The 22,916-nt window shown below is 41.9% G+C and overlaps 2 protein-coding genes and 1 long non-coding RNA gene across 13 annotated transcripts in view; 1 reads left to right on the forward strand and 2 right to left on the reverse strand.

Moving 5' to 3' along the window:
• Positions 1 to 919: 919 nt before the first annotated feature.
• Positions 920 to 16,600, reverse strand: iqck (IQ motif containing K). Of its 2 annotated transcripts, XM_035616097.2 has the most exons (9): positions 16,233 to 16,600; positions 16,014 to 16,141; positions 14,213 to 14,360; positions 13,694 to 13,791; positions 12,868 to 12,920; positions 12,619 to 12,696; positions 12,207 to 12,291; positions 5,987 to 6,098; positions 920 to 2,313 (listed from the first exon to the last, which is right to left on the reverse strand). In XM_035616097.2, exons 1-9 carry the CDS (start codon positions 16,282 to 16,284, stop codon positions 2,138 to 2,140), a joined length of 930 nt encoding a protein of 309 aa, XP_035471990.2. In that variant the 5' UTR covers positions 16,285 to 16,600; the 3' UTR covers positions 920 to 2,137. The 2 variants fall into 2 exon arrangements, with proteins under 2 accessions (XP_035471990.2, XP_047184290.1); XM_047328334.1 differs by lacking the exons at positions 16,014 to 16,141; positions 16,233 to 16,600 and adding an exon at positions 14,941 to 15,655.
• On the forward strand, positions 16,007 to 22,850 carry LOC118289253. The gene is made up of 2 exons (XR_004786037.2): positions 16,007 to 16,168; positions 22,442 to 22,850. It is a non-coding gene; the product is annotated as an uncharacterized LOC118289253 (long non-coding RNA).
• The window catches only part of sun1b (Sad1 and UNC84 domain containing 1b), a 29,591-nt gene continuing 24,135 nt past the window's right edge, over positions 17,461 to 22,916 (reverse strand). For all 10 annotated transcript variants that reach the window (XM_035616087.2, XM_035616079.2, XM_035616082.2 and 7 more), the window contains 10 exons: positions 22,412 to 22,687; positions 22,229 to 22,321; positions 21,787 to 21,878; positions 21,541 to 21,685; positions 21,102 to 21,404; positions 20,872 to 20,956; positions 19,929 to 20,044; positions 19,551 to 19,718; positions 19,375 to 19,467; positions 17,461 to 19,283 (listed from right to left, as the gene is read on the reverse strand). In XM_035616087.2, coding sequence (XP_035471980.2) covers positions 19,167 to 19,283; positions 19,375 to 19,467; positions 19,551 to 19,718; positions 19,929 to 20,044; positions 20,872 to 20,956; positions 21,102 to 21,404; positions 21,541 to 21,685; positions 21,787 to 21,878; positions 22,229 to 22,321; positions 22,412 to 22,687 — 1,488 coding nt within the window. In that variant the 3' untranslated portion in view covers positions 17,461 to 19,166. The remainder of the gene's footprint in view (positions 19,284 to 19,374; positions 19,468 to 19,550; positions 19,719 to 19,928; positions 20,045 to 20,871; positions 20,957 to 21,101; positions 21,405 to 21,540; positions 21,686 to 21,786; positions 21,879 to 22,228; positions 22,322 to 22,411; positions 22,688 to 22,916) is intronic.

The following is a 22,916-nucleotide window of genomic DNA, read 5'->3' on the forward strand; positions in this document are numbered from 1 at the left end:
GGGAGTTAGATAAAGAGATTGATATAATTTTCTTGTCTGGTAAATATTGATCTATACTGCAGGTAGCTGGTATTTTTGCACAAAAACAATTTTTTTGTAATTTATATCCTGAGAGGATGCAATTTGTCTTCATGAGCGTTTGATTGAATGTGATTTAAATAAGACAGTATGATGTCACAGAGCCATTCATGAAGCATTTCTACTGGGCTATTTTAGACCGATAGACTTTTAACATCCTTTGTGTTTTAGGGGTTTGAACAATGTCTGGCAATTGGCATACTGTTTACATTTAAAAAAAAAAGAAAAGGTGTCAGTGCAACTTATAATCATATCAATAATAGTGTATACACAGACCTGAAATGTTTGTTTTACTCAGGATCTGTGTGTATTCTTATAGCTACATTCTACTCTTCCACCCTCAGCCTGGAATTGCAGCCCAGAACCAGTTGTTATCTGGCTTTTGCTCTGACAGCCCAGTGCCCACTCCTCCCTGCTGCTGTGTGATCCGGTTTCAGTCGGGCCCAGTGCTGCGAGACTCTGTGGAGCTGGCTGCACTATCAGATGTCCGCAGAATGAAATGTGAAGTTTTATCACCTAAGCCAGTGGCAGCTGTCTCCCGGGAATCCACATACCTGCAAAGGAAGATACATGACCCTCCCCATGCCCCACTGAAAGGCGCATCGGTGACTGGGTTGAACAGGAAAGCCATCCGTCACAAAACCGCCGCCTCGCTGCCCCTCACATTCACTGGAGAGGAAACCAGAAGTATCCTCTGAGGTACGCTAGGTTCAAGGAATGATGGAAATGTGCCAGCAGTGCACTGTATGCCCTCAATTAAAGTGAAACAGTCGGGAAAAGACAGTTACCACCTGCACAATCTTTTAAGTTGACATTAAGGAAGGCAAAGAACTGCAGTCAGTTGAGCAGCATGCATATTTTTTTAATCCAGAATGTTTTGCAGATAAAATTTGAACTTTCCAAGGCTGATCCTTGACATTTAAGATTGTGTTTGATCGGTACCTGGCACAAAGACAAAACTGTCAAATATTCAAACTGTGCTATTTGTGGGAATACACAAAAATGTGTACAAATGACTAAAACAGCAGACACTAAAAATATCAAGCATTGACACCATCATTTAGTGTCAAATTCTTGTAATTACAGATGTGTATACGGGCTATCTATCGTGATGTTGGTATTTGATGTGTGATTCTTGCATTAAGCCATGCCTCAAATTATCACACAACTTTTGTATCTTGGAAATTGTAACAAGTAAACAGGTTCCTGATCTATTATAAACAATTTAAATAAATAGTCTTTCATCTGTGATTGGTTGCGTCTTTATCATAACATACACATACAAATATTAGAATATTAATTTTTAAATAGGGCATAATATATTGCATTACCGAAGATGGGATATATAACAGGGTTATTATCATTTGCAAAATAGTGAGTTCTAAAGAGTATCTTAGACATTAATTTTTCCTTCTCTATCAGATAACTGTCAGTCAGCCACAAGTGAATACCTTTTAAAAAAAAATAAAAAAAATTCAAGTTTCCTTGACAAGGTAATTTCCTTTTCTGATAACCAGAAGAGAAAGTGCTGCTCTGCACAATGAGTCACCTTTTCACATTGCCCTCAGTTCCAGGCTCGAATGGAAAACGCTATGAACTGCTGACGAAAAAGGAAATGACAACGAAATGTGACTGGTTATCTCCCAGTGAGCTATCAGCCAGAGGTGCTTTGAGGAAATATTAAGAATTTTACAAGAGCTTTCACTCCCAACCGCATCATATGTGAAACATACTACGTGGTGTTCATTTGATGGGTGAGACTCCTGAAAAAGTGATCCATCATACAAGGCAATGAAAGCCATCAGCTGATTGGACACAGGTCTTTAAATCCCTGCCTGGCCATATCCGTGGTTACGGACGTTTTTAAAGACTTGTTTGACTGATCACTTTGGTCAGTTTGACATCAACCTAACAGAGTTTAATAGCTGTTACACACCAGAAATGCCTCGTAGACTGAGCAAATGACTTCTGTTATAAGTGCCTCCAGCCTAGCTCAGGTTGTGATGTCCAAGTAACGACGGAGACACTGCAGTCAGGGATTTGTCAGCCAGGAAATTATTTAGTGGTGGTGTGGAGGCCACAAGCTGGGGGTCAGCCATTCATCAGCCTCGAGGGCCATCTGGGTGGTGGGGGTGTGGACCACGGTGCTCTGGGGGGTGGGGGAAACCACTTGGATGGACACATCAGAGTTACCAGGCTGAGGGCTTTCTGGAAGATCTGTCATGGCTGAGCCCACTGCGGACAAACAAGAATGGCATCTTCAATGTGACTAAAAGATATATATATATATAAACACACACACACACACACTTCTTTGTGTTAGACTTTTTTTTGCAAAAGTTTGTGTTTCTAGCCGAAAAGGTTGAGAAATATCAACGCATTCTTTAAATTTAAACACATTGACTTGTGTGTAATTATTTTTAAGTACTGCTTTTGGTAAGTACATTATCCTCATATCCTCAGACAATTGCCCAGTTAGTTTTGAGTCAATGTGACATTCCCAATTATGATGGATAGCAAACATTTTAATGAGATCTGTGCTGAAAGAAAAACCAAACCACCTGTGAATCTGTTTAACAAACGGTGATTCTGCCAGTTTTACCGACACTTACTCACTGTGACAGCTGCGGAGCTTTTGTGGTGACCTTTTGTTATCTGCCAGTAAAAGACAATGGCTTTGACATTATGTGCCTACTCCTCCCTGCATGCAAAGCTATAATGAATAGACTGCTATGTTTGGCCATTAATTCCACAACAGGAGCCACCAACAGATTATAAATGATGGTTGGAAATTCGTTGTGCAATATTTACACACCAATGACGGTAACTATGTGGTCGTTAAGTGTTAACGTTTTTTTTTTTTTAGCAGTGTTTGACTCTCTGAGTTGCATCAATAGCATCTGAAGCATCAACATCTGGAACAGTGGAGCCCCTAGGTACTTTTCCTTTATCGTCTAAAATGTATTTTCCTGATTCAGATGCCATGACTGATTAATAATGTGCCCTTTCAAAACCCAATGCTGAGGGTCTTTAAAACAAAGGAGGAAGATATTTAAAATGCAGAGTGCAACTTGTACCAGAAGTGGGAATAATTTACTCTAACGAGTTTTAATTTCATGACATACAATTGGCAGCAACATGAATTGCAATTACTTCATTGCCATTATGAAGAAAAGGTGTTTTCCGTGTGAGCTGACTGCTCCGTTTGAACAGTGCTTGCACTGGTGGTAAACATCACAACATGTCAAGCTACGGTCAAGGACAGTCATGTGGTGATTCATGAGCTGTTGAGAGCTGCACCTGTCCAATGGGTCATGAGCCCTTTGACCTTTAAAATATCACAGAGTGTTTGCTCTCTGGGCTACTTTGCTCTTTGCCTCATTGTTGTTCTCTCCATCTCTGACTAATTCCGATTTCAGACTGTGAAACGTGGAATGGCAGAAGAGGTATCTCAACCCGGCAACCTCGGGTCAAATGACACGAGTGCAGCTGTTGCTGGATTGACTTGAAGAGCGTGTACACAGCGAGGAGGGGGGCTTCACTTAAATAAGCTCTCACTCTCTCTACCTCTGTCCCAAACATGTATCTGTCAGCTGGTGGAGGGCACTGCTTGCTTCATTGCATCCAAAACAACAAGCAGAAGAAAACAAACTGCAGCTTCAGCACCCGCCTCTTCCCCTCCCTGCCTCTGTCTCACACATTTCTGGTTCTCTCCCATTACCAGCCATTTCAGCCTATGTTGAAGGGGTCAGAAAATGGCTTCTATTCAGAACAACAGTCTGGGCAGACACTCCTACACTTACATGGCCTCTTACAAACACAGACAAACGTGCGCACACACAAACACACACACATCCCCAGGCCCCCTGCTAGAATGTCAGGTCAGCAGTAGTGGGGCAGTAGGCCTATCGGTAGCAGTAGTTAGCAGCAGCAGCAGCACTGTGTGGCTGTGGCTCCCCAGTGGAAGAATGTTCGCCGGCCTGCCGCGACTGCGGCGAGCGCCTTTGTTGTGTGGAATGTGTCAGTGTGGAAAGAAACCTGCATTCATGATGGTGTTGTCAATTGTTTGTGTGCGACAAAAACTAATGCTATGACCAGCTCGGTTGTGCGTGCTGGAGTGTGTGTGCGCTTGCCATCGGCTGAATGCACATTAATTGACACTCTATCCTGTAGTTGTAGCAGGCCCACATTGTGTTTGCCAATTTGTTTTCGCCTGGCATAACCCCACAGCCCTGTCAGATGGGCTGAAATACCCCTCAGTGAAAAATCGGTTCATACAGACAAAAGAATAAGAGAACTGTAAAATATCAACGTGGCATGGTGTACATTATCCCCAGAAAGGAGTAAAACATGCTTAAAGCAACATTATTAAAATAAAAGCCTCATCTATTGTTGAATCTTATTGTGTGTATGGATGTCATGTGTATCATTTTAACAGAAGGAAAAGAACATTCATTTGGACCCCCGGAGGAGGTAAAGTAGTGGGTTTCTAAATAAACTAAACCAACAAACAACTACAGGGGCGCTTGGAGAGTGCATGCCTACGCTAAACCTAACGCCCCATCTCAACGTGTTAAAAAAAGTGGAAAGAAAACAACAATAAAAATTCCTGCCCTTTTATCCGGATCTGTCTGACAGACAGACAGACAGCAATGAAAACATAAGGGAAAAATTAAAAAGAGACAAAATGATGGTGTAATGGTTCATTCCCCCCCCCGCCCCCCCAGCTTGTGGTCGAGTTTGCAGTCATTTGAAATTCTGAAAATGAGGGGTGGTTAGGTGCATTGATTGCAATCATTTGTTATTTTTACCAACAAAAACCTGGTCTGAAATTCAGTGGCCCAGTAGTTCAGTTTATTTTAAGGCCACTTTATCAAGAGCGATAAGCATCTACAAAAAAATTACATTTTGTTCAAATTAGCTGAACTGAAGCCAATTTATTTAATTTACTGGTAACTGTATAAGTATTATCCAGAATACTACTACTTGGCTCGGAATGACTCGCATGGTGTACACTGTGTGTGTGTGTGTGTGTGTGTGTGTGTGTGTGTCTACATGCGTGAGTTTTTTTTAAGGACAAAGTTTTCGCTCTCTGAGCTCTAATCCCAGTCAGTGACACTGGACATGGGTATGCATCCTCAGCTGTTCTACTCTGTCCTTCATGTGTTTGTGTGTACACACTTGAAGGACACACACACACACACACCCACCCACCCACCCACCCACCCCCACCCACCCACCCACCCACACACACACACACACACACACACACACACACACACACACACACACACACACACACACACACACACACACACACACACACACACACACACACACACACACACACACACACACACACACACACACACACACACACACACACACACTTCATCGCCCTCTCTCTCCCTATTCGTTCTGTATTTCTTTGAGTCCCCAGCCCAGATCCTCTGCTCTATCTGTCACAGAAACACACCCTTAGCCCTGCAGACATTTTCTTTCTTTCTTTGGCCTGTAATTTTCTCTCTCTTCCTCCTACTCTCTCCCCGTTGCCTTCTCTGTCACTGGCCCCATTCCTTCTCTGCGTCACTGTACTCAGAATCCTCATCTCGCTGCCATGTTCGGATAAATGCTGTACTGTATCTCTGCAGTGTGTAAGTGTGTGTGCCTGAGAATGTATTGTGCACAGGCTAGTGTAATCGTGTACCTGTGTAAATGTGTATAGTATTTCATAGGTTGATATCTATGCATTTCTTGTATTTATCTTGGTGTCCTGTCCGCAGCTGTTGTCGGCCACAGGAGAAAATTCAAGATCAATGATATAGTGTTGCCAGCAGCCTGAGGCATTCAGTTATAGTGTGTGCGTGTGTGTGTATGCGTGCGCGCATGCGTGAGCGTGTGCTCTCACCTCGGCTCTCCTGTTTGGCCCAGAACTGCTTGACAGTTCTGGCAATGTCGTGCTTCTCTCTCAGTTGTTTTTGCCACTGGCGCAGCTCCTGCACATCTGGACAGGCTCTGATCTATAACACACACACACACACACACACACACACACACACACACACACACACACACACACACACACACACACACACACACACACACACACACACACACACACACACACACACACACACACACACACACACACACACACACACACACACACACACACACACACACACACACACACACACGCGCGCAGTGAAAGTGGCTCATTTACCGTCGCTGGCGACACCATTCTTCATTTTATATATCTCGTAACGACAACAAGGTTAAACCAGTAAACAAACATGCCATTAGATGATGCATCATCTTTGTCGTAGTTAAAAAGAGCACAGGTAAGCAAGTGTTTGCCATAAGGATCCCTGTGTGAGGATTTCAAATAATTTCCCAAAGCCCGTTTTACTTACTCAGTTCTAATATGTATTATCTATTTTATCTCTTGTGTAACTGTATTTCCTTAAATTGTTATATAAAGACGCTTAAATATTATTATCATCATTGTTATAGTTTTGACATGAGGTAAGTTATGAATTGTAGCTTAAATTTTGCGTGTGAGTGTGTTTTGTAAATGTGTAGGATAGTGACTGAAGAACACCACTGTGTATTATGTCTATCTCCACTATAGTATGTCTGTTACTGTAGACAGTACTGTAGACACACAGTTTGTGTCTCTTTGTCCTCGTCGTCTCAGGCTAATATAATGTCTCTAACCTTTCTCTGTTAAGTCTGTAGTCAGCGTGAGCTCTTTTTTTCTTGGCGGAACTCCTTTCAGTTGTCGTGTGTGTTTGTGTGTTGGCCACTGGCTTTCCTGAGAGATTACTAAACAGACTTGCTGTTTTAGATTCTCCTTCTCCTTCCTTTTCTCCCTCCTTTGTCTCTCATCCACTCTTGTGTTCCCTCCCTTCAGTACTCAGGTGTTCCTCTCCCCTCAGATACTGTCTCTCATACCAACATCCCGTTCTACAGCACATCAACCCTCTCAACCCACCGCTCTCCTCTCTACTCTGTATTCTCTCCCTCCTCTCCTCTCCCCAATCTTGTTTCCCTCCTGCTCCTCCCTCTCCATTCGACCCCTACATTTTCCCACGAGTGCCTGCTTGTGTGGCGACAATAGTCTGTTGCCATTCACAGTGGCTATGAAAGTGGGCCTGTTATATATGAGATGGTTTGAGGAATGAGAAAATAAGGGGTGGGGGTGACAGCTCTGGAGTCATTCGTGTTTCCGCACCATCGCACGTGTGTGTTAACCTGAGTCTGTGTGGCTGTTTCTTCTCTGTGTCACTTCTGTTGCGTTGCCGAAACCTTAAACCTGCAGGTTTGATTTTGTTACCGTTAGCGTCTCCTAAATGATAGAATTATCTCATGGCTGTTAGACTCCTTAGATGCTTTACTATATGTCATGCAGATAAATAAAAAACAAACAGTTTTATTTCTCTTTTCGTAGGAAGATGGCTACAGGACGTTGACAGTTTTGTGTATGATAGCAGGAGAAAAACAGCTGAGCTCAGTGTGCGTGTGTGTGTGTGCGTGTGTGTGTGTGCGTGTGCATTTTGAAGCCTGTCTGCGTGCATCAGCACAGCTGATTAGCAGGGGGGAGCTATTGTTTTGACTGCATGCATGAAGCTGGTTTAAGTCTCTCTGTGTAATTAATGTTTCGTGAGAGCACATTTGAATATATTTATGACACCAAATTGTAAATTTTTCATCCATTCCTCCTTAAAAATAAACATGACATATAATTAATAATGAACCTTTGATAATACTTTATTGTGCTGCTAATGGCCCATACCACTGCACACGTGACCGGGTCTGTTTCAGTGTGCACGTGAGTCGGTGCTCTCATGCTGTGTGTATGCATGAATGTTGGGATTAGAGTGATTAGAAAAACCAGCGAGACATTGTGAGGCTGCGTGCACTCACATGCTCATCTGACATGCAAAAGCACAAGCAAACGCAGCAGCACAGAACACTAAAAAGAGGGACTCTATCCTCCTCTGTCTCTCAAAGCACAAGCACAGACCCCTGTATCACAACCACACAGAAACACAAACTGTGCACAGCTTGCCCTCCTCACTCTCCCTCTCTCTCATACACACACACACACACACACACGCAGACACTTCAATCCCACTGCACAGCCTTTTTTCGAGCTGCTCCCCTTTCTGTGCAAAGCCGCCTGTGAGACTGAGCTCCTCGCCCAGTCCCACACTCTGCAGCAGCACAATGGCTCCTGTTCGGGGGGGACTAGCTGCAGTTGCATCACCAGCCACACTGACAGGCTGTACAAAGACAAGAGCTGCCGTGTTCTTTAGCCACTCACCACACTCCATCCACCCGCCTATCTGTCATCTTTTTATTGATCGATGCTTCCATCAAGGTTTGACCAGCCACGCATCCTGTGATCTAATTCTGTGGCTACACTTTAACACTATACTGTCTTTTGTGAGAACACTTAAAGGAAAACAAGACTGGAAGTAGTCTTACCATGGCTACCAGCATAGGCCCTTCATACTATGGCCCATCTATCTGATTCTGGACTAGCATGCCCCTACAGGACCTCTGCAGGAGGGAGAAGTGAGGACGAAGCAGAGCCAGCAGTTACTGGACGTCCTGAGTGCCTGTGACATATTTTCTGCATGAATGCCACTGCACGTGACCTGTCACTGACTTAACACAGGACCTGAATCCAAACCATTCATTTATCTCTGCCCTCAGATCATTCAGCTGGAATCACAGACCTACTTCTGCTGTTGACTGTACAGCTCTTTGTGTTTAAGTGTGTGTGTGTGTGTGTGTGTGTGTGTGTGTGTGTGTGTGTGTGTGTGTGTGTGTATGTGTGTGTGTGTGTCTGGTGTGGGCGTGTGTGTGAGAGAGAGAGAGATTTTTTAACCAGCTCTGATAGTTTATGTCAAGTGAAATACCACTCAGTACTCCCAGTGCCCCAATTCTTGACAATAGCTGGGCCTGCTAGTCCAAAAGTAGTTTCCTCAGACATGTTGGGTTGTTACTGGCCTGATATTTCAGTCAAAATGAGTAAAAAATTACCTACAAAACCTGTAACTTATTTTTTATGGTGCATTACACAGTGGTTCCCCTCAGAACCAAATATCAATGTAATCATCTACAGTATCAGCAGGCAAAAACACTTTTACCCTGTCTGCATAACCCTCTCATCAAACTCTCCGCCAGAAAGCGAAATAGCATTTTTCGGAAAATGTCAAGTTTTCTATTTCAAAAAAGTAAACAAGCTAGACTTGGGTGGACTAGAATGTGATTTATTATGCTACGTAAGGGAAGACTATTGCCAGGATGTGGTCAACCACAGTGTGAAGCTTAATAAAACTGTAACTGTAGACAGTGATTACGATAAAAGCCTCATCTCTACCTGACCACAACCCCCTAATATTGACAGTCTCATTGTAAAACCTGTTTATCAAACAGTTACCACATTTCTCAAACTCAGCTGACTAGACTTGAGAGAGCCTGAGAAGTCTTACCGATCAGTGGATTGAGTATGTGTGTGTGTGTGTGTGTGTGTGTGTAGTGACTGTGTGTCTGTGCATGTACATACAGTATGTGTGAATTACAGCAGTAGGCATGGATGAGTGGATTAGAGTTAGGCTGAGGCACACAGTGTAAAGAAGATTATGTAATATGTTAAGGCCAATAGCAACTCTTCATAGCTCTATGCGAATGAAACAAGAGACAGTCGCATTTGTCTGGGTCGTAGATGTGAGCTTATGTGAGCTTGTGTGTGTGTGTGTGTGTGTGTGTGTGTGTGTGCGTGCATCTGCATGTACCATCTTTACCGCTACTCCTCTCCAGTCCTCAATGTTTTGATGAAAAAGATTAATAATGGAAGGATAAAACTGCCATCTACGAAAATACCCTCCATCCTTGTCCCTCATCTCTGTCTGTCTCTCTTTCTTACACACATGCGTTGCGCGCACACACACGCGCACACACACACACACACACCCCCTCTGCAGTCAGCGCTGCGTCAGGCAGGTTATATAACAGAAGACAGTGAAAGAACGAGGGGGGCAGGAGAGAACAGAGTATATTGATAAAAGTAGAGGTGTGTGCAACTTGGGTAAAAATGTATATCAGCATAATTATCAAGGCCTTATCTCAATATATCCATGTTATTATATTTAGGGAAGTATTAAAAAACACACAAATTCATATTCCTCATTTAGTGAAATGTTTTTTTGTGTGTGAGTGTTTTTCTATAGCAAAATCCCATAATCCTATTATACTCTCTAGTAAAACCCTCAAAAATATTCTCAAGTACTTAAACAGACAGATTGTGGTGACATTCAACTTGTTGTTGTTCACTTAGATGTGAGATCATCAAACCAAAATAGCACACAATGAGAGTTTTTTCAGCACGCATTCATAATGGGAGAGGAAATAAATTATATCACTGAATAGTCACATGCTGTTTGCAAACACACACGTTCACATGGAAACAGAAACCCGCAGACACAATATAAATACAAACACAGAAACCAATGAGGTTTTACAGTGCATCAAGGGCTGCACAGCTGATTGTTTGCGTTCATGCCCTTGTCTCATCTGCTACCCACTGTGCCGTTAACTACAACGCCTGTCAAGACCTTGCCTCAGTGCCTCCCTTAAATAACTCCACCATGTGTATCTTAAATAAGTCATGTTCCTCTGCGTGTTCAGGAGGCCAGGCCTCAACTTAGGAATATGATTGTGCTGCGTTCACAGCATCCTTGTGCCTCTTGAATGTTGCTAATGCCGCATTTCCCTCCCTCTTGTCCTATTTGCTGTTCCAAGGCCGCTCTGCAACATCCTCTTGCCTCTTCCCTCCCTTTCTGTCATCCATCCATTCATCCAAAAATGTTCCAAACACAGCCTGAGCTGTATCCTTCAGCCTCCCATTCTCTCTTAAATGACTCCGTCTCTGTCTGGCTGTGTCATTTATTTTTTTATATATATATATATATATATATATATATATATATATATATACATATATATATATATATATATATATATATATATATATATATATATATATATATATATATATATATATATATATATATACACATGTATAAATCCCTTGGGGTGTCTGGCTGCAGTGCTATCAGTGGCCCAACTGAACCTCTCTTAGTTCAGCCTAAAAATGGAGAGAAGTGACAGGCAGCTGGCTCACTGCTGCCACCCTACTTGAGCGGAGGTAAATGAGATTTTGTGTTGATAAAGTGAAAAAAAAGAGGAGTTGTTGCCCTCTGCTGGTGTAAAAGAGGTGCAAATCTGGATACATGCTATTCATGCACACTCCCACAAAATCAACTGCATACAAAAGCATATTTTCAGAGCATTAATTGTACATGACAGCACAGCTGGCATCTTTTCCTCTCAATTTCCTCTCTGTTGAAGTTAATCCTCCCACAAGCATGAAGGATAAGAGAGAAAAAAGAAAGAGCTTCTAGTGAGACAAACAAAAACATGACACATGCTTGCATCCTGACACGACAGGAGACTGGGCTTATCTGTTCGTGGAGAAACTGCAGCTGTTTTCCTCTGGTAGTGTCTGTGTATGTTTATTTATATCGAAGCACAGTGCACTTCAGACCAATGATGCCCACACAGGAGGGAATTAAAACCCCCGACATCACTGATGACATAATCAAGCTGCTGAATGAAATTGCGGTCCCTGTTGAAGAGGAGGTTTTTCAGCGGGATACAGTTATACAACAAGATCCCACTGTGGGCGAATGCACACACAGCAGGGCGCCTATTGTATCCTAACACACACACACACACACACACACACACACACACGCACGCACATTTTGGTGTTTGTGTGTGGTAATTGCAGGTTTCCTTCATGCTTCTGAATTTAAAAAATACATTTCTTCAGTGTGACTTATGTAAACATGTAAAGTGATAGCTTCATATACATTGTAATGAAATATGCATCAAGGTTTAAGAAACATTTTCTTCCAGGCTTTTATATTGAGTTGTTTGAGTTTATGTGTTGGGTTAAATTATAAAAAAAATGTCTATCCGTTGTTCTAGTCCTTTCATAAAGGTTGGGCAGGAAGTATGTAAACACCACATTTGCTTTGTCATGTCCAGTGTACCTTGTATCCCCTCCAGAAAGCCTGAATGAGCAGAGCAGCCTGTTCCTCACTCAGCAGTAGAAACAGAGGGACGGGACGTCTGGGGCTTAGGATAAAGGGAGAAATAAAATGAGGAAAAACTGTGACAAGAGAGACAGGCAACATGGCGAAATGTACATTCACAGCATGTATCTGTGAATGTTATAACTTAAATTTAGTCTTTGTTGTAGACCCTGGAGATTGGACAAGATCGTGGTGACCACGAAACTCCAAAATGTCAATGAGAATTTTTCAAATAAAACAGAGCAGTTTCATTTCTTGACAAACAATGATTCTGGAGGTGAGAGCTGTAGAGTGTGTGTGTGTGTGTGGGTGTGTGTTTGTGTGTGTGTGTGTGTGTGTGAGACAGGTGACACGTGGAAGAGACACTCACTGCATGCTGAGCCAGTCCTTGACAAAGGGGATGTCACACATGTTCACTGGGGCCTGTCCTTGCCTGCGGGGGTTATGGCTGAGGGAAGAGGAAGAAGAAGAGGAAGAGTGAGAAAGGATGGAAACACATTACACACACTCGGGTTTTTCCCACACCCGGCACTTACAGTATGACACAGGAGGGACTTTCTGGGGGGAGGTGAGTGTTATGGAGTGAAGAGAGAGATGTGGAGAGAGTGGAGGGCCTTACTTGTAAAGCCACTCAGTTAGGAAGTCACATGGGTTGAATGCTGTTACTTTCCGCTACAACACAAAAGAAGGTGATCAATGCCACGTAACATACAGGAGAAAATTCTCACTTTAGTAAAAGCAAGGAAAAAAGTTATTATTATTAAAACTCAACAAACCACTAACAAAGTTTATTTGGCTCTTGTCCTTGTTACATTATTGTACATCATATCGTCAGATTACAATTTCCGATGTGTATGTGTTAGCAGGGGAAGCAAATTGAAATAACTTCATATATTTGGTAATCCAATAAATGACTATGTTTCATATTTTTCAAATGATCATTATTATCAGCGAACTAATGAATAATTACAGCTGTGAATTACCAGTTTTGTAATGGATAGTATAAAGTATAATATATACTATATATATATTCTTGTTAAACTAGTTTTAAAATCGTATCTATTATCTTAAATACCACTTTAATGAGCGATTTAAAAAAAAAACAGCACACCAACACAGCAACACTTTCTCCTTCACTTTTGGATACATGGTTTTCACTGGACCGGAAAGGTACGAAAAACAGTAATGGGACAGGTAGCTAATATTTACAGACAACAGACAAATGCAGAGCATTAAAAGGCACAATATCTTCCTCTGAAATGTACTGGACTGGACGTATAAAGTGGAATCAAATGGAAACATATTCGAGTGAAGTACCTAATTTTCATTAAGGTACAGTACTGAAGTAAATGTATTCTGTGTTTTAAATCAATCTGTGATCATTTAGAAAAATCATCTCCCTGTAGTTTCTGAATTTGCTAGATGTTATCAGATGAAATTCAGACCTTGAAACAGCCGTGTGTCACAGCTTCTCCCAACAAAGCCTCCAGTCCAGGCAACAGCACTGGGAACACCTTCCTCTCCATGAACCGTGTGACAGGATCTGACACAAACACACACACACACACACACACACACACACACACACACACAGAGAGGTCATGCTATCCCATCACAGAAGTACAGTAAGTCTGCAACCAACGATTATTTTCATCAATACATCTTATTTTAATATGTTTTGATTTCTCAGTGTCTGAAATACAAGAGAAAAATACCAATCATTTTTTCAGCATTTATTATTTTCATTACAATGTATTGATTTTGTCTGACTAAAAGTAAAAAAATGGGAAAATATTCACATTTGAGAAGTTGGCAGCAGATTTTTTTTTTTTTTTTACATGTGCTTTATAAAATGACTCAAACTAATTATTTTCTGTCAATCAACTAATGATTTCAGCTGTGGAATATAAGTTGGTCTTTCGGTAATAATGAAATTGTCATGAAGTGTAGGTCTAGCTTCTTACGTTGGAGTTGTGGAGCCGATGTACTTTGTGCTACTGATGGATGCTTCTGGCTCAGTGGAGTAGATTTTCCTAACAAGGAGTAACCAGCGAGAGCAGGGTGGGAAAGAAGCGGGTCAAAGTCTCTCAGAGGATCATCATCCACAAACACCTACTGGAACCAGAGACCGTAGTCATTATTTCAAAGACAATACAGCAGACTGATTGGTGTGAAGGCTCGATGTTATTCAGCAACAATCACGTTTATTGGTGTGAATGCTGGAAGATGGAAGCATTTACAACGCATGTTATTCTCCTTCCACATTCAGTGTTTCCCCTAGGTTTACGGGTTGGGGGGGTAGTTAGGTTCGGGTTAGGGTTCACAAATCACGTTAAGTTTCATCCACAATCTTTCATACAGGAATTAGGAATAAGATGTATAACGAAAGTGACCTGAAATGACTTCTGCTTGACACTATATGTAAAATATATATATTTTTTTGAATAAAATCAATTTGACATTTCAGGGGGGGCGGGGCGTCCTCCCAATTCAATGGTAGGGGAAACACTGACATTTTTACGGCCTAGTACATCATTCAAACATCAAAGCATTCAGCTCAATTAGGACAGTTTGTGTTCAACTTGTTCAAAAGTAATGTCCTTCTCATGAGCTATTTCACTCTCCGAAAAGTCTGTACCAGAAAATCTGTTTACTCTGCCATCTCTGGAAAGTTGGCAAAATTCTCCCTCACCTTCGACTGCAGCTGATCCCTGGCTGGATAGGTTTTCTCCTTTTTGAGCAGGTGGGGAACGTCGCCAGCTTTGCCTAGCACGCCGTACTTTCCTGCCATTTTGCCCAAGAGCAAGAGTTCCTCAAGAAATTGTGCTCATCTTTCCGGGTGGTGATCTCGGACCGTTTTTTTTTATTTTCGGGTCAAGAAACTCAGTGTCTGCGCCTCTTGTGTCTGCTATAATTCAAATGGGGTTCTGAGAGGCTTCACTACCGGTTACAGTACATGCGATGGGATCACAGATCACAGGAATGTGTGTGTGGCTTTTGATCCTTTGACCATTGCATCAACGGGGATGACATCACATTTGCATCATAGTGGAATGTTTTGATTTGATTTTACAACTGCACAAAATTCTAACTACACCCCCACACACACACAACACACACACACACACACAAAGTAAGCAAACACAAACTAAAGCAATTCACAGAAAACAACCACTTGCACTCACAACAACTGCTTTTTAAAAAAGTTTTTTTCTCAATAACTGAAGTATTTCTTTTTACTGATCCGTGGTAGTGTTAAGTAACGTAACATTTGAGTAGCAGCAGAATGGTCTGTGTTGCACTTATGAAGGGTTAGACGTTTAAATAATGAGATTGTATATGATCAGCACATCTGAATCAAATCTAAAATGCACATTAAAGCATGTTAGTTAGTGTATTATGATTATTTGTGATTTAAGAAAACTACATAGGCATGTCGCTCTGCTTTATTGTAAATCGATACATTTATTGACTACTGTTTACCAAAAATCGCAGTTCTGTCGCTCTGAATAACGGATTCGAATTGCGCGCCAAGAACTTCCGGGAACACACGAGTCACGTGAGGTGCAAATATTTTCGACTTCCGTTGTCTCGACTCTCATTAAACGGCGCTGCTACTTTCCTGAAGTATCCAACGTTTTCCTCAATCGTCACTTCGCCAACTCTTCATACTCCTTCAGCTTCTTCATCCCAACTCAAGCCGGCTCTCCAGTTGGAAACTTCCCCTTTCTAGTGTGGCGCTGTAGATGTGACTGTCCAACTCACCTTGGCTGTGGTGAGTCCATAGAAGACCGGGGAGTGTGTGCTGGCGCTGTACTGGGACCACTGGGTGCTCACCGAGCCGCTATCTGTCCACTCCGCACTGGGAGGACTGGGCTGCTCAGCTTCATACTCTACAAAAACACACACCAAAAAAAAAGGTACAAGTTTTGATTTACTTTCAATTAAATTTTTTTTTAATGCTCAATCAAATAAAACAATTACCTTCACACACTTGTTTCCAAAGTGACTTTTTGGCGCCGATTGTCTTCGCCATTATTCTGCTTGTTTTCTGCAACGGTCGTCAAGGACCGTTTGGTTGCGAAGGAAGTAGTAATGCTTCCCGGGCTAGCAACTTCCGGTGTAAACACAAGTTGGAACTACAAGAGAAGACTTCAAGCAGCAGAAAAAGAAAAACACGCACAAACGATGAACATACCATATTTCTCTCTTATGATCATAGTTTGACGAATCCTAACAGGGTTACTAGTTGCATAAAGCGCAACATACCTGAGCGCTGCAATAGTGATAGTTTTCTTAAAAGGTCTGCTGCTGCTGCGGATCGGGTAGATGTGTCCCGTGTCCGTAGTGGTTTATATCGGCGTTTACAATAATCAAAGCTATGTTTTTGTAAATCTTATTTTCAATCCATACGTCTAAAAATCAACAAATATCCTTTTGAGCCGTTTTCACCGACGAAGATTCGATGAGGCACCAATCCTCTAATTTTGTAGTGCCTGTATTTGCCACTAGAGAGCAGCACACAACTCGCTATTTACAGTTACACCTTTTGAGGACTTGGAAGCAGGATTTGAATTGTTTGTCATATAAATTAATAAAAGTGTTTCTTTCTACATTTGCCTTACTGTAAAATCGTGAGGAAACCATGAAGAAATGTATTTGTTTGAGGTAGAAGCCTTTACAAATTACTTATTAAATACCAGAATTGGGAAGAAATATTATTCTTTCCATTTTCTGCTACTCTGCACTTGTACTCCACAACAGTTGGGGTAGGTATGGTAACTTGTACTCCACTAATTTGTATACTTTAAGATACTGGTTAGGTGCTTACTTACTTTATTTATTAAGTCACGTTATGGTATGGTGACTACTTTGTTCTTTTTACTTGATCTGAAATGTTTTAAGTAGCTTAAATAATGAGAGAAATTAACATTTAATACACTAGAACCTCCTGGTAAATTAAGAGGAAAGTTGTGTAACCCTTACATTGTCGGATTATCAATTTCAAATTGACAGACATTTCAAATCTCTGACTACTATAACAGGCGCCAAAATGTTAAGATTAAGGTCTCTAAATTAGGAGTTAAGGATCTGCTATGGATTGACAACAAACACCAGTATTGCATAGTAAATATAATTTTTTTTCTAGAAGTTTAGTAAAGCAAAAAAGAAGGCTTTAGATGGAAATAGTAATATCAGTCTTCGGCCATGATTGTATTATTTAGGGGAGGTTCTTCAAAATTAAAGTCTTTATTGGAATATATTCCAAAGCAGTTAAGTCATCTCATGACTGAACAAAAATAGCCATTTATCTTTAAAAAAAAAAAAGAAAAGAAAAAAATAATAATCCCAACATGGTTCCAAAATGCACTGAATAGCTTTTCACAAAATATACATTGCAGTAACTCATATTGCAGGAACTAATTGACTTGTTAATAAATAAGATTGGGAAGAAAATATCTTTTATACATTACATCTTAGACGTCCTCATATTTGCGACCAAAAGTGGTGACTACACAAACCCCTTTTTTAAAAAACAAACCTTGAAGACTTGTGTAAAACATTTCTATGACAAGTTATTGCAGTGCATCCTCTGACACCATCAACACCCCCCCCCCCCAAAAAACCCCCCACACTGAGTAACAGTAGAAATAATAGTATTACAATAATAATGATAATGACAGGATGATTTTTTTTTATAAAGCAACACTGATAAAAGCAGATATAAAGGACCAACTATCAACAATAAAATATACAGATTACATTCCTTCAGGGTTTCAGCATAGAGGGAGCCGGTGTGAGGAGGACGTTTATAACTGAGCTCGAGGGACAGAGTTTCGTCTTGATGGAAACAGAAAAGAAAATCACTTGTCTACAGGAGAAGTTATATTATTTAGGGTTTCAACATTGATTTCTAATTTGAGATCCAGGCACAGGACTAAAACTTTCAGAGAGGACACACGATGCATGAAAAAGTCGAACAGTACGGTTCTGTAGAGTCACATGCTAGCATCAAATCTGGAGTCCATCCACGGCCATACACATATTTTGTCAAATGTACAAAGTAAAGAGCCTCCAAATACTCCGGACACAAAGGGGGGGTCAGAGTTTATATGATGTTGCTGTGAAGTTAAAGGACGACTTGCATCAAGCCTTCACTTGAGAAAACATTCAGAGCTTTTCCATAGGCAGAATGTTCAGTTTCAAAAATAAAAAAACAAACTTAAATCATGGCTGTGTATGCATGATGCCAAGGTTGAATGTTGTGAAGCTTGCATGTCCAGTATAAACCCACCGTGAGTGTGTTCCAGTGCAGCAGACCGTTCACACAGCTCAGCTCAACTCAACTCACTGCAGAGACCTGACGGAAACAAAAGGGAGCGACATGCCTGGGCAGCACCACACAAAAAAGGTGCAATCCCGACTACCAGGAAAATAAAGTTAAATACAGATGAATGACAACAAAAACCAAATCAGACTAAGATGCAGTGTCTGAGGAAATGGTGGAGATGAGTCTACTCCCCCATTTCAGGCTTCCACCTTCCTGTAGCCAGAGGTGGGGGGATTTGTCTGCTGTGGGGGCTGGAGCCCTCGTGGGCTAATTCAGTGCAAGAGGCCTTTTACAAAAAAAGGGGACAGGGCTTTTAGCTTCTTCCGTGGTTCTATTCCTCTTCTACAACACCGACAATCCACATAGACTTTCCTGTTATTCTTTCAGTATAAAAAAAAAAAAAAAGCGTGTTCATGATTCAGTCCGGGCACATTCCTTTATCAATACACAACCTTTGTGTTTTCATGGCTTTCATACAAAAACGTCCACAAAGTGCCACCGAGTCCCCTCCGATTTTAAGAAGATGGCAAGAGCTATGTACAGATGGGGCAATATTTCAGATATGAGTGTGTATGGTAGTGGTTGGTTCACTGAGGCCGAGGTTCTCCATGGACTCTGAAGCGGTACAGGCAGGTGTAGTCTGGGTGACCCCAGTTAGATAGCACCCGCACCTCGATGATCTGGAAGCCTTTGTCATTCTGCTCCTGAAAGTAGAAGGTAAAATATTCAGCACATGAGCATCAACGTTGAACTGATTTTTATTCCCAATAGGTTAGCAGGTGCTTCTACAGTTACCATAACAGGGAATGATTGCAGTGAGTCCCCATCTTCCTGGTATATGTAGTGTCCCAGGAGCTTCCCTTCTTCTTGTAACTCATCATCTAGACCCTGAATATAAATGAACATTAATCAGTGATGCTTGCTTTGAATTAGTGTGCAACTTTAAGGTTTTGATGTCTGTATTTTCTTACGAAAACTGTGAAGTTGCGAGGGGCACTGGTGATATTTCCAGTTGGGGACAAGGCCTTGGGGATGTGCTCCAAGCAGAAGGATGTGGGAATGATCCTCAGGGACAGTCGGATCACCAGATAGCCCTGAGAGCCTTTAAACGCCCAGCAGTTACCTGGATACACATCAGGCTAAAGAAGAAAAAAAAAGGGACAAATACAAAAATGAGTTTCATAATTAGCTGCCAAAGCTCATGACCAAGTCTTCTTACAAACCAATTATATTTCCCACCCTAACCCATTACATGATAAATACTCTAGTACATAAGTCATCCCCCACTCGAGATTTTAGACCAAGGATCTTTTCATTATCAGCAAAAGAGAAATGTTTCAATGGCTCACCTGAATGACAACACGTGGCGACTGGGAGAAGTACCAGAGTGGCAGGCCAAACAGACTCATGAGGGCCGTCTTGGTCTCGTATGTCTCAGAGCAGCGGGTACTGAGGATGCTGCCACCTGCACACACAGAGGAAGGGGTTGTGTCTAAGGCATTTTCATAAAGTTATTAATATACTTTACAATGACTGTTGAGTTTCAAACTGTATGATACTACACAGCTAAGTTATGCTGATGCTCATGGTGCACATTCATTTATGTTATGTGACCAAGTCTTGCTCTTTTTTTTCCAGATTTAAACCTGTATCAATATATAGAGACAAAACATGGGAAGAGAGAGAGGGTGATGGAATCGAACAAAGGTGGTTGTCATTTTATGGTGTGTCCAAACCACTAAGCTAGCAGAGTTTCAATGTCCACACTCACTGCAAGGTCAGTCTCCCATGTAGGTCAACAGACCGCTCAGTTACAGACCTGACAATGGAGCCTGAGCCTTGCGCCATTAATACCTTGTTGTCCCTGAGTCTGGCTTATGCCTGCACCCTTGTTACATAAGACACATACATGACAGCACTGAACAGAGTTATAGAACTGCTAACAGAATGCTAACCCCTTCTAACTGGTATAGTAGGGGTATTCAATTAAAATATTTAATCAAAATCCAAAGAGGTCCGGTTATTTTAAAATAAAATAAAGAGATTTTAAACAATTTTCGAAATATGAAATTAAGTGTAGCTTGGGTTTCCCCTTCTTCTTTTTATGTTCACAATTTAAAACAGTCTCAAACATTAACATCATTTATTATCAATGATTTATCAGTTAGTACCAGATAGGAAGGCATGTGGGTTTGAACTGCAGTCCGCCTATCCACGACCTCAACATTGTACGACTAACTACTGGTCCAGGATGGACAGGTCCTAAAAATCAATGTAAGGCTTCCTTCTTACCGCCAGACTCCAGGGCGTAGTCTACCAGGCCTGTTCGATCCTGGGAGTAGAGCTTCAAAGCGTTCTGGACGATCAGCTTCACTTGCTGGACACCATGACACAAGTGTTAAAGATTAAATAACAGCCTCAAACACATCGCAAACCAACAATTTCACTGAGCTCAGCTAAGATTATGTGATTAATTTGGAAATCCATAGTGATGATGATGTTCTGAAGTCTATGTTGATTACCCCCTCTGTCATTCCCTCCGTAGACACAGCGTGCTGGACAGTCCCAGTTACTGTCTTAACGATGGTCTTGGCTTGAGACTCTGCCTCACCCAGGGTCTGAGCTCTGTTAAGCTCCAGCTGCAGAGACACGTTCCTCAGGATGCCCAGTTCCAGTGCGGCCAGTGAGGCCTGCAGGTCGGTTGTGCTCACGTAGCGCTGGGACAGCCAGTAGATTAGAGACTCAGGCACCTCCCCTGACTCACCACGGCCAAAGAAAAGAACCTGCAACTCCTTACGCACCTGAGAGGACACCTGGGCTGTTATCTGGGAAAGGGAATGACAGAAACATAACGGAAAAAAGACATTTAATGGAAACTGTATGTCTAGAAAATGTTCACACCAAGGGAAAGACTAACTAGACTAACTAAATGTTACAGGGCTCATTATCCGTGTTAGTTACCGTCTCCCGAAGGTTGTCCAGCTGCTCACACTTTCCCTTGCAACCCACAACACCCTGCAGGTCCTGTCTGATTTTACCCAGTTCGACCTCAAGTCTCTGCACTTCTGCGAGCAGAGCATCATGGTCCTCCTGCTGTACACCCACACTAGGTAAAGGATAATCTTCATGTGAGCTGAAAAAGTCTTGAAGAACTTGCTTTACAAAATATTACAACATATGACAGTTTAAGTGCCGTGGTGTAAATACCTTATAGGTGCTGTGTCTTCCACTGAAATGACAACCTCTTTCTCTTTTTCCTCCTTCTCGTGCTCATACTGCTGCTGCTTCTGCTGCACCTCCTATAACACATGACATGGATAAGCATTAAGAAATCACAAGAGGCAAACCTTCACTTTCATAATTTAGAAACCCCTAATGACAGATTTTTAAAAAAGGGACATTACTATCTCAAAATGAAAAGCTTTTTTGGCCCTGTTGACCTTCATGATGAAAACTTAACAGGAACATACTTCTATGAGATATTTGCTACAACACCACTGCTTCATTGTATAAAGACCGGGCACAAAAACAACCAGATCTGACTAAATACCTGTCTCTACCCCCCTCTTGCCACATTTCCCCATGCATTCTGCAGGCATGTTTTCAAGTTGTTTTCTCAATGGAAAAGCAGTGAACATGCTGTTTATACCTCAGTCCTGGCAGCCAGAGCACTGAGCAGCAACTCTAACTCAGACAGTCGTGCTGTCTGACTCTCTTGTTGCAGTTTCTGATGCTCTTCACTCTGCATGACAAAGGGATAAAGCGAAAATATTGAGATGCGTGTAAATTTCCTCTTGTAACTCAAACCTTTCAGCAATATAATTTCTCATACCTGTGCCCTGTGTGTGTTCTCTTGCTCCAGCTCTCCTCGCAGGATGCCAAGCCTCTGCTCCAGCAGAGAGGACACCCACAGTCCCAGGCTCTCCCTGTTGGTCTGAGTGTGTAGCTGCTCCCTCAGGGTGCCGTAGAGACCCAGAACGTCTCCATGATGCTGCTCCTGCTTCTCGTCACCTTGCTGGACCTGTGTCCACAGCAGCGCCAGCTGCTGCTCCACACGTTCAAGGCGTTCCAAATCCACAGTGGAGACTGCCGCTGTTGGAAGGATTGGCTGAGGAGGAGAATCAAGGAGCGAACAGAGAGGAGGATAATGGTGGAAATTAGGAGAAAAAAGCTACAAAGACACATTATGGCATGTAACTCTTACTGTGTTTGTGTGCATTTGTAAAAAAGGGAAAAAGTAGCGTGGTCATTAAAAAGTCTAAAGTTGAAAATGCTTGAACCGCAAGATACTTTATATGTATGTGGTCATTTATACTAACATTCACTCAGTACTTTAT

This window comes from Scophthalmus maximus, chromosome 17 (genome assembly GCF_022379125.1).
Source record: "Scophthalmus maximus strain ysfricsl-2021 chromosome 17, ASM2237912v1, whole genome shotgun sequence".
NCBI lineage: Eukaryota > Metazoa > Chordata > Actinopteri > Pleuronectiformes > Scophthalmidae > Scophthalmus > Scophthalmus maximus.

Coding starts and splice junctions, on each gene's coding strand:
- iqck (XM_035616097.2), bottom strand. CDS start 16,284: ATGGCGAAGACAATCGGCGCCAAAAAGTCACTTTGGAAACAAGTGTGT. Junction 16,142..16,232: donor TTGGAAACAAGTGTGTGAAG/GTAATTGTTTTA, acceptor GTGTTTTTGTAG/AGTATGAAGCTGAGCAGCCC. Junction 12,697..12,867: donor CTAACTGAGTGGCTTTACAA/GTAAGGCCCTCC, acceptor CTCTTCCCTCAG/CCATAACCCCCGCAGGCAAG.